The 12,826-nt window shown below is 45.6% G+C and overlaps 3 protein-coding genes across 26 annotated transcripts in view; 2 read left to right on the top strand and 1 right to left on the bottom strand.

Annotated features, from left to right (window-relative positions):
* The window catches only part of MTSS1 (MTSS I-BAR domain containing 1), a 161,582-nt gene extending 157,786 nt beyond the window's left edge, over positions 1–3,796 (top strand). For 13 of the 16 annotated variants that reach the window (XM_081498973.1, XM_081498962.1, XM_081498968.1 and 10 more), the window contains one exon: positions 886–3,796. In XM_081498973.1, coding sequence (XP_081355099.1) covers positions 886–1,586 — 701 coding nt within the window. In that variant the 3' untranslated portion in view covers positions 1,587–3,796. The remainder of the gene's footprint in view (positions 1–885) is intronic. The other 3 variants (XM_081498970.1, XM_081498975.1, XM_081498969.1) reach the window with 1 other exon arrangement.
* A 693-nt stretch (positions 3,797–4,489) lies between these two features.
* Positions 4,490–11,959, bottom strand: NDUFB9 (NADH:ubiquinone oxidoreductase subunit B9). Of its 2 annotated transcripts, none has more exons than XM_081498988.1 (4): positions 11,822–11,959; positions 8,401–8,593; positions 7,720–7,833; positions 4,490–4,802 (listed from the first exon to the last, which is right to left on the bottom strand). In XM_081498988.1, exons 1-4 carry the CDS (start codon positions 11,920–11,922, stop codon positions 4,671–4,673), a joined length of 540 nt encoding a protein of 179 aa, XP_081355114.1. In that variant the 5' UTR covers positions 11,923–11,959; the 3' UTR covers positions 4,490–4,670. The 2 variants fall into 2 exon arrangements, with proteins under 2 accessions (XP_081355114.1, XP_081355115.1); XM_081498989.1 differs by having other exon boundaries at positions 8,401–8,560.
* A 70-nt stretch (positions 11,960–12,029) lies between these two features.
* TATDN1 (TatD DNase domain containing 1) overlaps positions 12,030–12,826 on the top strand; it is a 31,373-nt gene continuing 30,576 nt past the window's right edge. For all 8 annotated transcript variants that reach the window (XR_014056321.1, XM_081498985.1, XM_081498979.1 and 5 more), the window contains exon 1: positions 12,030–12,080. Coding sequence is in view for 1 of the 8 variants with exons in the window: in XM_081498979.1 (XP_081355105.1) it covers positions 12,059–12,080 (22 nt within the window). In the remaining 7 variants the exon portion in view is untranslated. The remainder of the gene's footprint in view (positions 12,081–12,826) is intronic.

The following is a 12,826-nucleotide window of genomic DNA, read 5'->3' as shown; positions in this document are numbered from 1 at the left end:
CCATATTCTCTATGAACCTGCCTCTCTGATCCCTTTCCCAGACACCCACAAGGCCAGCATGATGGCATTCCAGCCGCTAGGAGAGATCTGTGAGAGTTGGCCAAGCCTGTTGGCAGTCCTTCATCCAGGTCTCTCAGACAGTGGGTCTCAGTGGAGGGCCGTCTTGCTCCCCAGAGGACACTTGGCAACATCTAGAGACATTTTTAGTTGTCACAGTTGGAGGGAGTGCTGCTGGCATCTGGTAGCCAGCCGGGGATGCTGCTAAACATCCCATAATACAGCCCAAAGACCCCTGCACCCCCACCCCAGAACTGACCTGGCCCAGATGCCAGATGCTGCTGTTCAGAAACGTGCTCTGAGGTGTTCAGTCTGGGTGCTTTTCCCCTCCCACGTGACCCTGTGTTGGGAGAGGAAGTGAGCACGCTGAACTGATGGAACCTGTCTTTGTGCATAGTTTTCAGAGACTCGTTGCCAGTTCTGTTGTCTTTGCCTAATGAGCTGATCATGAGGGAGGTCTGTACAGTCCATGTGGGGTTTGTTTCTCACTTTATATTCCAGGCTGGAGAGGTTATTTCCTCCTTCCACCCTCTTGATTCCTCCCAGAGGTTCTCGGAGGTAGTGTTTTGCGTCCTTCCCAGCTCAGCAGTATTTGAGTGCAGGCCTGTTGTGTCCAGCTCTTCTCTGGGTGCTCTGGGCTCCCTTGGTGAACAAAATGCCGATCCCTGTCAAGGAGTTCTTAGATGGTGGGGGCCTGGAAACCCAGGGAGGCTTAGGGTGAGGTTGTGGGTGAAGTCCCTGGCCTCTGGGGCCTTCTGTCCTCCCAACACAGAGAATGAAAAAGCACAGCCACCACCTTGGAGATTTCTAATCGGATCCTATAATCAGTTTCAGATTACGATTATTTCTCTGTAAGTGGTGACCAGGAGGCTGATCAGCAGGAGTTTGACAAATCCTCCACCATCCCGAGAAACAGCGACATCAGCCAGTCCTATCGAAGGATGTTCCAAGCCAAGCGCCCGGCCTCGACCGCGGGCCTTCCCACCACCCTCGGACCTGCTATGGTCACCCCAGGGGTTGCAACCATCCGACGGACCCCTTCCACCAAGCCTTCTGTCCGCCGGGGGACCATAGGAGCTGGCCCCATCCCCATCAAGACACCTGTGATCCCTGTCAAGACCCCCACCGTCCCAGACCTCCCCGGGGTGTTGCCAGCCCCTCCGGATGGGCCCGAGGAGCGGGGTGAGCAGAGCCCAGAGTCACCATCTATGGGTGAGGGCCCCCAGGGTGTCAGCAGCATGCCCGCCTCAATGTGGAGCGGCCAAGCCTCCGTCAACCCCCCTCTTCCAGGCCTGAAGCCGAGCATCCCCGAGGAGCACAGACAGGCGATTCCAGAAAGCGAGGCCGAAGACCAGGAGAGGGATCCCCCAAGTGCCACTGCCTCCCCAGGCCAGCTTCCAGAGAGTGACCCTGCTGACCTGAGCCCGAGGGACGTCCCGCAAGGAGAAGACATGCTGAACGCCATCCGAAGGGGCGTGAAACTGAAGAAGACCACGACAAATGACCGCTCAGCCCCGCGCTTCTCTTAGGCTCTTTTAGGCTCACAAGAAATGCTGCCAGTGGGGAATGAACTGTCTAATTAATAAGACCTAATTTGTCTTGATCCATTCCAATCTATAATCAAAAGATTTTGTAGGCAACTCAGAACACAGCTCTTTTGAAAGTACACCTTTAGATAAGAATTAAAAGCAACGTATGTAACTGACATAACCTTGATCTTTTAATTTGTAAATATCAACAGTTTTCTTTCTGCACATTTTAATCTTAAGTTTCCCTTTTGATTTTTCTGAAGGTGCCAAATTCCATTTAACTTTTTTACAAGTCTTTGTAAAATTTTAAATGCATTAGGGCGGGGGGAGGTCGGGCAGGGGAACCACAAAGTTAGTGATTTCAGAAGAAAGGATAACTATACTTAGCTTTTTTTCTTTTGTTTTCCTGCAAGCTTTTGTAGATGCATTGTAGTAGTCTGGCTTAGGAGCAAATTCAAGTTATTTTAATGGACAAACAAAATGGATAAGGAGTAAAATTCCTTAGCAAAGCAAACTACTTTCGGGATGAGAAATGCGGGAGTCAGTTGATGAGCAATATTTGGAGTGAAGTAACTCTGGAAATGGTAGACTGTGTTGGGATTGGGGGGAGGGTTGTGGGAGGGGCACACTGTCAACATAGCCGATCCTGTTACATTTAAGGGTAGCCTCGTAGGTTGAATTTCTAGTAGCTTCATGGTAAATGCATCCGAATAAGCCATACTGGATTGCAGTGTCTGTTTCTGTAGGGTGTTTAAGGACTTCCTTTCTCCCACGATTCCTCCTGACTGCACACAGCACCCACCTCCAGTCCTGTGCATGCGGCCGCCACCGGGTAGACAGAAACCCCACTTCAGTTACTCATCTGTTATACCCACTTTCATTGAGTCCAAATGCATCCAAAATGGTAAGGCAGTTTTAAAAATGTGAAAACATTTAAAAATGATAGCAGGGAATTCTTAGATATAGCAAATGCCTTTTACTTAACTGTGCCCAGCAGGCTGGGTGCGTTGAAAAGCCCAAATATTTTGAAAAAACTCGAGCGGATTTAACAAGGGTAACCAGCTTGGAGTCTAGCAACTTGCCAATGTGTTTACCAGTCTGGGGGCTTGTTTTTCTTATCTTCTTTTAAATAAGTGGCAGTTAACTGGCTTCATACTAAACATCGGAGAGGAGGATTTCTTTCTTGTCACCTGGAATCTGACCACTATACTGTCCTCTTTTTTGTATTCTAGGTAATGTTTTTTGGAATGGATTTCTGTCTTTTCTTTTTTAAGTGAAAGTTAAATTTTTATAATGCCCATCCCCTAAAGCCAACAGAGATTTGTAGATTTAAAGGGACCACGTTTGGAGACTGCAATGGTGTTTAAAAAAAAAAAAGCCAGCCCCTTACTGGGGTCAGTTGAAAGTGTTCATTTGGGACCGAACCTCTCAAGGAGAGAGCCTGGTGGGTTCCCCGGGGCCTGCAGATCTCTGTTGGTGCTAAGCTTCGGCTACATACTCTTATGCTTTAATACATAACTGCATTGGATGTGAAAGAAACGTACCTGTACAGTCACTGTTCTATATATTAACATTTAACACTGCTGTGATCGCTCAAGGACATTTTATGTTATGGCTTTAAAGCAAAGGCATGATTATTAGAAACTATTTAAGCTTTTTTTCTTTGAAAAACAAGCTCCTTTTACAGAATATAAGCAACAGTAGTGCCTGTGGTTTAGCCCACCAATCTTGAAGACTAAAAGTAGCTGATGCATTGTGCATATGATGCTTGAGATGGTTTTTGCAAAAGCAGAAATCACTGCAAGGTAATTACGTTAGATAAAAGTGGTATTTTAAACCTTTGAAATAAATGGATGTAACTGTACCTTGGTACAGCTTTTCACTTGTTTAGTTTTTAAACGTTAGTATAATCTGAATAAATTTAATATAAAATGTTGCCAAATTCAATGTAGAAAGAATGTGACAAAACACCTTGGGTAGTTCTGTTTGTGTTTTTGCATATTGTAAAAGCAGTGTCACAGCTAAAAATAAATCGTTTCTAAAGGTAAATTATTGTGGTTTAGTTGCTAGTTCGTACTGAGAGTTGACCTCTCCCTGTGCAGTTTTTTGTTCTAAGCTTGTATAAATAACAACTGTGTAACGTGTCTCCCTTCTACCTTGTAACAGTTGCTTCAGCCTACATTATAAATAAAGAACCACTAGAAAAAAAAGCCCTGCATTTCAAGTCTTATTAAAATTCAGGCTGAGGTCTTGTCAAATGTTAGAAGATGGGCTGAAACTCAGATTGAGCTTAGTTAGAAAACTTACAACATCATTTCTGTGCACCCGAAGAACACTTAAGTTGCCTGACCTAAGTGTTAGGTTCCAGTGAGTTTAATGTTAACAGTTCCAGTGAGTTACCAAGAACTGAGTTTGGTTGAATTTTTAAAATGGCTTTACCTTTAAAAAAAAAAAAACTTCATTTAGTTTTGCCACCCTTTCCTTTGTGTCTGCAGACAATCCAAGCTATAGAAGAGGAAGCAAAGCTGGGAAACTGCCTTCGAAATGACTGTCACAAAAGTGCTATTCAGATCAGATGCTTTAACCCCAGCCACCAAACTCCAATCCTGAGAACCCCATAAACTGCATGCGTATTTGCTGTGTGCTTCTTAAGAGTGGTCCTTTAATCAAAGCTAAACTTCCATGAGTGGACTCTAGAAAACAGAAAAGTTCTTACACCCTCACTACTGGCATGCTTTCTCTTCTTAGCCTCTTATGCCTTCCAGTCATTACAGCTGAGTTAAGCCTTCAACTCGTTTATTCAAGTAAATCTTGTATCTGGTTCTGCTGTGTAGTTTTCCCTTGATAGCATATTTATCAATATGACTTAATGGGGAAGAACAGAACACATCTGACCAACTACATTTCACACACTTTTCTTTATATGCATAACTGCTAAGAAAATGACAGCGGCCCAATCAGCTGGCATGTCACTCCTCAGAAGAACACGTCAGTCATGCCAGGTGGAATTATTTTATTAGGGCAAGTGGGTGTCCTGGTAACTCATCTCACTTGCGAGCGTGACTGTGAGGCATCTTCCTCTCTCTACATAGGCCGCTCCCGGGGTCTGGTCACGATATGCCACCACAGAGGGGGCAAGTCACCTTCCTTTCGGGCTGGGGGCAAAGCTTCAGTTCGGGGACCACCAACCGGGGTCTCCTCTTGCAGCTGCTTCACCTAGAAGAGGGGTAAGGAAGGAACAATTAGAAAAGGAGTCAAACTGACGGTCCAACCTCTCTGCTGTGGAGCAGTGTCAGCGTTGTTTCTACTGTGTCACATGACACTCTGATCCTCACTACAGAAAAGGGTTGTTTATACAGAACTGCATTATTTTTATGCCCATATTTTAACTCAGACACAAAAGCTGTTCTCCTTCAAGGTTTTCCCATTCTTAAAACAGCAAAGCTGAGAACAAACCCTCCTACCCCACCTCCTACTCATTAAGCAAAACCCTGACAATTACTACTCCAGTTCCCCTTGTTATGGCTCCTTCACCTGGCCAACCCCGCCCCCCCACCATGTTCTCCTGTCTCTGCAAAGTGGTCTCCAAAAGCACTGTTAAGAAACCTCAATTTGAATATATCAGGGATGTTAATTTAAAAGCCCTCCAAACAGCAATCAGGTACAAATGTGCTCAGTCCTGCCCCCTGCTGCCCAGCTACCCTTGTTCCAGCGAACCTCTGAGACTACCACGGTCCCAACAAAGGAGACCCAAGGCACCCACTTGCCAGAGCCAAGATTTTTTGAACCTCTCTACAGAAAACCAATTCTGGGTTGTGGCAAACCTGGGCCACAGTACATGTGCTGTTTAATAATGTCAATGGAATAAATAAAGGAGGAAGGTTTTGGGGAGAGGTTATCAAAGTGATCAACTGCAGAATGAATCTGCTGCTCTCCATGAATAAACACGCCTCAAGTTCCCAAATGCTCACATACTTCTTGGAAAACACTGCCCTCCTTGATCACAAAATCATGACTTCAAGTAACCCAATATCCCAGTAACCAGTGTCCTCTTCCAGCTCATTTGCTTAAAGGCCCCTTGAAAATAATTTCCTGAACTCATAGAGGCTACCAGTTCACACGTTCTTCCACTTAACTTGCCCTTCTCTGCATCAGTCTCCTGCGTACTTCCCTACTTGATCCACCCAGACTCCATCACAAAATCACTCCCTATGGAGTAACTTCAATTCCTTGTCACTCTTGACAGAGAACAGCCACACCGTCTACCTTCAGGCCCGCACCCGTACAGCTTAGTATTGCTAAAGAGAAAAAAATTTCTGGAACAAACTGGAGTCACAACATATCTATTCCCAGCCTCACATGGGCCTTCACCACCCCATGGCAATCTTACTGCTCCTCTCCAGCAAGCTCATCCTCTGCCCACGATTATCACACCTTCTCCACATTCTACAAGCATGCTTTGCTCACTCCCTGTCTTTTCCTTATTTCACTTAAGAAACAGAAGCCAGCACATGAAAGTCTGTCATTTCCTCATTATCAAAACTTCTAACCCCAAAGTATTTACCAATAAGAATGGAGGAAGAATCCCTTCTCCTTTCAAAGGCCCCCACACAGGCTTGGGATCCTCAAAAACTTTCCTTCTGTATCTGTTTCATCTCAATTCGGCATTACCAGACTCTCCCTCTCCCCAAATCTCACCAGCACATATGCATTATTATTTATTTTAAAAGAAAGTAATCTCTCGGTCTCCAGTTACTGCCCCATTTCTTCGTTCTCTTCAGCAAATGTTCGAGAGTCATCTCTCCCTCCCGTTTTCTCCTCCTCACCTTCCGATCAATCTTTGTGTGACAGATAAGCTCCAGTCAGGGCCACTAATGCCCTTTCTGTAACCAACACCTTCAGATGTTATTTCCAGGACTCTAATCCACGTCAAAGATGATTGGCCCTGGCCACTATTCCTGAAACACTTTCTCTTGGATCTAAGGATCTCAAACCTTTCTGTGGCTCTCCGCCAGCCTCCACTTAATCCAGTTCCTCTGCTGTGGAGAGGGAACCAGGAAGAGGCCCCCTATTCCCCCTTCTGTGGCTTTTAAAACAACTGATAACGCCCACACTTCTATTCTGAGCCCAGATCGCTCTCGAGTTCCAAATTTGCACATCCAAAGTCACCCTCTGACGCCTGCACCAGATGTCTCACAGGATTCTCAACTTTAATATTTTTAAACATTTAAAACTGAACACCTGATTGTCCTCTGACATCTGTTTTCTCTCCTCTTCCCTATGTCAATAAACACCACCACCAAACTCCACATGTTGAAGCTTACAACATGGAAATCATTCTTGAGTCTTCCCTGTCCTTCACTCCACACGGTCCCCCTACCCCAATTCAATCTCTCTTCACATCCCTGCAAACAATATCCTGAAGCTGCTTCCTTCCACATCCACCGCACCCATCCTAGTGCTGGTTGTGTAATCTTTGGACTTAACTACGGCAATAATGCAAACTGGTCTCTCCCCTTCTCCACTTGCCCTCTCCAATTTATTTTTCACACTACAGCAAGAATTGAATTTTTTAAAATATAAATCAGGGCTTCCCTAGCGGCTCAGTGGTGAAGAATTCACCTGCCAATGCACTAGATACAGGTTCAATCCCTGATCCAGGGAGATTCCACATGCTACAGAGCAACTAAGCCCGTGTGTCACAACTATTGAGGCTGTGCTCTAGAGCCTGGGAGCCGCAGCTACTGAAGCCAACATGCCCTCGAGTCCATGCTCAACAAGAAAAGCCACTGCCATGAGAAGTCTGCAAATGGCAACTAGAGAGTAGCCCCTGCTTGCCACAACTAGAGAAAAGCCCTCACAGCAATGAAGACCCAGCACAGCCAAAAAATGAATACGTTTTAAATATATATATAAATCAGTCATCATGAGTGGAAAAATACCCAAGGCGCTGGTGAAGGTTAATATAGAGTAGAGAAAAGTCAAGCAAAGGATTATGGAGGGGAAGGAAGAGAGAAGCAAAATCAAAGAACAGAAAAGCCCAAAGACCAGGAAACACATATAACCAATTTCTAAGATGGCTGTAAATGTTGTACTGAACACACCTGAAAGAGAAAGTATAGGCAAAACTCACCTCCCGCTCCCAGCTCTCCCTCCGCAGTTTCTTCCACTGCTCTCTCTTAGCAAAGTAGTCAGGATACATCGCCTTCTCCGAAGGATGCCAGTCATCTAAGCAGCACTCGGGAACCTGTCAGGAGGGGAAATCACAGCGTCATTCCACAGGACACATTTACATGCCACAGGGCGTGCCTTCTCAGGAGACAAAAATCAAGGTGCATTTTTATAACAATTCCAAGTACCAGACTTGCTTCTGACACTAAGCCATAAACAGCAGAGGACCAAAATAAAGGAGAACACCTTCGAGTGAAACAACCTAGGGCTGGAAAGCAGCAAGGTCCATCCAGAGAGAACTGGCAGTGCCCCTCTCCTACCCGAGCTCTCTAAACATCCCATATGGCTTTATGTTATTTGGAAATACCACTTAGAATACAAAGCACCGATTGAAACTGCTTAACTCCAAGATCCAAAAATGAGTTATTTACCCATTCCTTAAGTACTTTCCTTTGCCAAAAAGTTTACTGAAAGACCCTGGCTCTGAGTTTGGAAAGAAAAGTCTTGATGGTGTCTGGGAGAGAGAAAACTGACACTGAAACAAATGTGTAATTGTCAGAGAAGAAATCTAGCTGCCCTTAAAAAGGCGAGTGGTTTCCAGGGCTGAGGTCTGGAATTCGACACACCTGTGGTCCTCACCTACCTTGTAACACTCGTATCTCTCATAGGAGGTGCCCCCCGGAGACTCAGGGAAGATGTACGGCTGAGGATGCTGACCGTGCCAGAACTCTTCCTCTGCCTCCCTCAGCAGCTGGGTGGCCTTCACCATGTCCTTTTCATTCTTATGTTCATCAAACCGGGCTCTCAACAAGCAAGCAAAGTACCGGTATTTATCCCTTAAACAAAAAATGGTTTTGGAGATTAGAAATGTAATCTACTCGATCAGGAAGCGTAACTATCTGACAAGAAGCAGTACTTCCACTAATGCCTCCCAGGTAACTTCCCAGCCCCTCCCCGGACCCTGTTAATGGAGCAGCTGCATCATTACCACAGCTTTCTTGGCAGTCACCCCGAAACACCAGCAGCAAAAATCTATTGTATTAATAAAGACAGCCTAACCTCTTTCCCCATCTCCTCTATAGGAGGATCATTCAATTCACTGAATGACAACTTACTGAACCTCCTCCTACCTTGTGCTAGACACTGAGCTAAATTCTGGACACAGAGATGTGGAAGGCAGGTATTACATGGTGGCAACAGTGTGGCTCAAAACAGACCTGGGTTCAAATTCTGAATCTGACCTAGCTGCATGACCTTAGGCAAGTTCTGGTCAGGTTCTATAAAGTGTTAGTGAAACTGTTCCTCAGTTGTGTCTGACTCTTTGCAACCCCATGGACTGTAGTCCACCAGCCTCCTCTGTCCATTAGATTTTCCAAGCAAGGATACTGGAGTGGGCTGCCATAGATGCAGAGATCATTTATGGGACTTAAAATTTTTTTATTAATTTTTAAGACAATAGTTGATTTACAATGCTGCATTTAGTTTCTGGTGTACAGCAAAGTGAATCAGTTATACATACATACATATACTTTTTCATATTCTCTTCCCTTACAGCTTATTATAAGATACTGAATATAATTCCCTATGCTATACAGTAGATCCTTGTTATAGACAATAGTTTGAATCTGCTAATCTCAAACTCCTAATTTATACCTCCACCCCAACTTCCCCTTTGGTAACCATAAATTTGTTTTGTCTGTATGTCTGTTTTGTAATTAAATTCATTTGTATATTTTAGATTCCTATAAGTGATATCATATGATATTTGTCTTGTCTGTTTGACTTACTTCACTTAGTATAATCATCTCTAGGGTCATCCATGTTGCTACAAATGGCATTATTTCATTCTTTTTTATGGCTGAGTAATAAAAGGGCCTTGATAATCCAGGCCACAGATGATAAGGGCCTGAAGCAGGCCACAGTGATGGATGGTGACAGGAGAGAAACATTTAGACTACAGATTTGTGAGAGCAGGCTATGGAGTCAGATTGCTTAAGCCTGAATCTTAGCTCTGCAGTTACTAGCTGTGTGATCTAGGATAAATTACTTAAAGTCTTTAGGCCATGGGTTCCTCCTCCATTAAAGTGTTAATAACATTATCTGTATCTTCAGGCTGCCCTTAAAGATGCGATAAGCTAAAACATATAAACACACTTCACACAGTGCTGGGTACATCCTCAGTGCTCAATGTCAACTACTAATATTATTACAGTGGGAAGAGAATTTACAAAAACCAGTGTCCAGTTGTACGTGGCATATAAGTATGTATGTGTATGTCTCTGGCAGAGGGGTAAGTTTGGAGCACCTGAAAATAATACTAAGACTTAAAGCTGAGTGGACTTCCCTGGTGGCTCAGAGGTTAAAGCGTCTGCCTCCAATGCGGGAGACCTGGGTTCGATCCCTGGGTCGGGAAGATCCCCTGGAGAAGGAAATGGCAAACCACTCCAGTATTCTTGCCTGGAGAGTCCCATGGACGAAGGAGCCTGGTAGGCTACAGTCCACAGGGTCGCAAAGAGTCGGACACAACTGAGCGACTTCCCTTTCCCTTTAAAGCTGAGTGACTATATTACTAGTAATGCCATTAGCTGAGGTAGGGAATTTGGGAAGAGAGTCAAAATGAGGTAGTGAAAATAAAAGTAAGTTCAGCTTCAGAGTACTGTAGGTAATCTAACAAATAGTTGGAAATACAGCTCTAGAGACAAGTCCCAACAATAGATGAGGCTGCACAAGGTATATACAGCAATAACCAATTGTCTAGGATGGACCCATGCAGAACAAATAGCACTGTGAGGGCAAATGGAAGAAAAAAAATATCAGGAAAGTACAGAGAAAAGATGTTAGGAGATTTAAAGAAACGCTGAGCTAGTGTTATCATGGTAACTACATTTATCCTTTCCTCCAAGGCTAGTATTAATATTCCCAGATGTAGTTCAGCACTGCCTGCATTCTTGATGGCTTGACTTCCTTCATCTTATAAAATTGATAATTCTCTATGCTGTTTCTATATGTCCATCTTCCCCATTAATCCATAAACTGCTACAGCTGAGAAAAAAGCCGTGTTAACATTTATTTATTCATCAGCCAGCATAGAACCTGAATGGCAAGTTCTGTTATGGATAAAGAAAATTAGGAAAGTAATGAACCCTACAGCCTTGAACCTCGCCATCCTGCAGCCTAGCAAAGAGAAGTAAGTCGGTGACTTACAATCATCCCAAATCTATAAAATCTGGGCTTCAAGGATGCCCTTCACAGCTTTTCCAGACATACTCAGTTTCCTATTGCTTAGAAGTTTTCCTCGGAAGCCCTTCTCATTCAGGAATCTGCTAAGGGAGTGGAGGCCTTGCATTCATACATCTTGGGTTGTTACCCCAGCATGCATTGCACTTAGATCACAAAAATCTGTGTTTTAAGATTGTGTTCTAAGACTAGTTCCAGATGGACAAGAGAGGAAAGAAGAAAATTATGTGGGAGGTAAAGAATTATGTGGGATGAAGCTATAAAGAGGAAAGCTGATGGGGGTGGGGTGCGGGTGATGATGATGCTTTGGAGTTAAGACACCTGAGTTTTAATCCTGGCTAGGCCACTTACCAGCTGCAGGGCCTTGAGCAAGTTACCCTCTTGCCTTTTTTCATCTATAAAATAAGGCTAAATCACCCCTAACTCCCAGAGGTGCGAGGACTAAAGAAAAGAACGCACTTGTTATTACTGCCAATATTAGGAAAGAGGTCACGAAGGAAGCTATTATTGAGTGAGCGCTGGAGGCACAACAAAGTCCATCTGTGGTCCTTTCTTGCTCTCGTTAAGCAACCCTCTGCGTGGGTACCGCGTCCGTTTTCCTGATTAGAAAACTGAGGCCCGAGCCAGATAAACAAGTCTTCAAGGTCTCTCAGATGTGGGCGATGAATTCCGCATTCGAACCCGAGTCTAGAGGCGGGCTTTGGGGGCGAGGGGCCGCGTTCCCACCCCGTCCCCGAAGTCCTTGAGCCGCCCGGTACCAAGGGCCTCTCAGCCTCTGTGGGAGCCCCCGGGGTCACCTCCCCGCGCCCTGGGTCCCCATCTCCCACCTGTGGATGCACCATGATTCCAGGTGTCGCAGCGCCCGCTTATAAAGCCGCAGCACCTTCTGCTGGTGGGTCAGATAGGCCGCCGATGACAAGAACGCCATGACAGCCAGCTCACCTTCAGCGGCCCCGGGGGCTCCCGGGACACCGGATGTCAGCGGCGAGGGGCGGGGCTAATGGAGGGGCGGGGCGATAGAGGGCCGTTTCCGCTTCCGTCGAGGAGAGCCTGGGGCTGCAGTCATGAGTCGTTTCAAATTCGTGGGTAAGTTTGCCAGGATTTGGGGCATTTCGATTCCCGGGCGTCGCGCACCGCTGCTAGAGCTGCTAGAGGGCCCAGGACGTGAGCTCTGCAGCTCTTTGCCCGGTTGAAAGTGCACTCCTCGGAAGAGGGAGCGGGAAGGCCTCTGGGTGCTGGTAATATTCTGATGCTCTGTCTGGGTGCTGGCTTCACCTGTGTGCTTATTGTGAAAATTGACGAACTTCGCAGTTATGACTTGTGCTCTTTCCAACATGTTGTATTCAATAAAAAGAAAAAACACAACTGCTAAAAAACTCAAAGCCAGACGTTGTATTCTCCTCTAGCCTACGTGCACCTCCCACCCCTTCCCGTTTGTTTGGTGGAGAGGAGGATAGGGTATGGCTTCGAGGGACGCGTTCACTCACTGATTCGTATCATAGTTCATATCATAGTTACTGAGCGCCTCTGGTGGGCCAGGCATCGGCCTAGGAACACAGATCCTGTCCTTAACGCAGCTGCTGGCATCACCACATGGTGGGGAAACTGGAAGGCACACACAATGGGAAGAGAAACAGGTTCTGCACTTGGCGAGTACACTAACCATTCAGCATCAGTAGAACAAGAGAGGGAGAATTCGACAGGGACTAAAGGAGTAAGCATATTTAGTACCAGGCACTCAGGAAAGGTGGGGGGCGGTGGCGAGGGTGCGCACGGACGTTGTGAGAGCTAGGATTGGAAGGCTGACTTGGGACTTGAATGTGTTGCTGAGT

This window comes from Giraffa tippelskirchi, chromosome 6 (genome assembly GCF_054371585.1).
Source record: "Giraffa tippelskirchi isolate mGirTip1 chromosome 6, T2T-mGirTip1v1.2.pri, whole genome shotgun sequence".
NCBI lineage: Eukaryota > Metazoa > Chordata > Mammalia > Artiodactyla > Giraffidae > Giraffa > Giraffa tippelskirchi.
The sequence above is the reverse complement of the archived record's forward strand: the minus strand, read 5'-3'. Positions and strand labels throughout refer to the sequence as shown.

Bases quoted from the DNA above. Each gene is read 5' to 3' on its own strand.
- NDUFB9 (XM_081498988.1), bottom strand. From the start codon at position 11,922: ATGGCGTTCTTGTCATCGGCGGCCTATCTGACCCACCAGCAGAAGGTG. The intron at 8,594-11,821 runs GTGGGAGATGGG...TTTTTGTTTAAG, and splicing joins GAATCATGGTGCATCCACAG to GGATAAATACCGGTACTTTG. The intron at 7,834-8,400 runs GTAGGTGAGGAC...CCCTCCTGACAG, and splicing joins AGAGATACGAGTGTTACAAG to GTTCCCGAGTGCTGCTTAGA.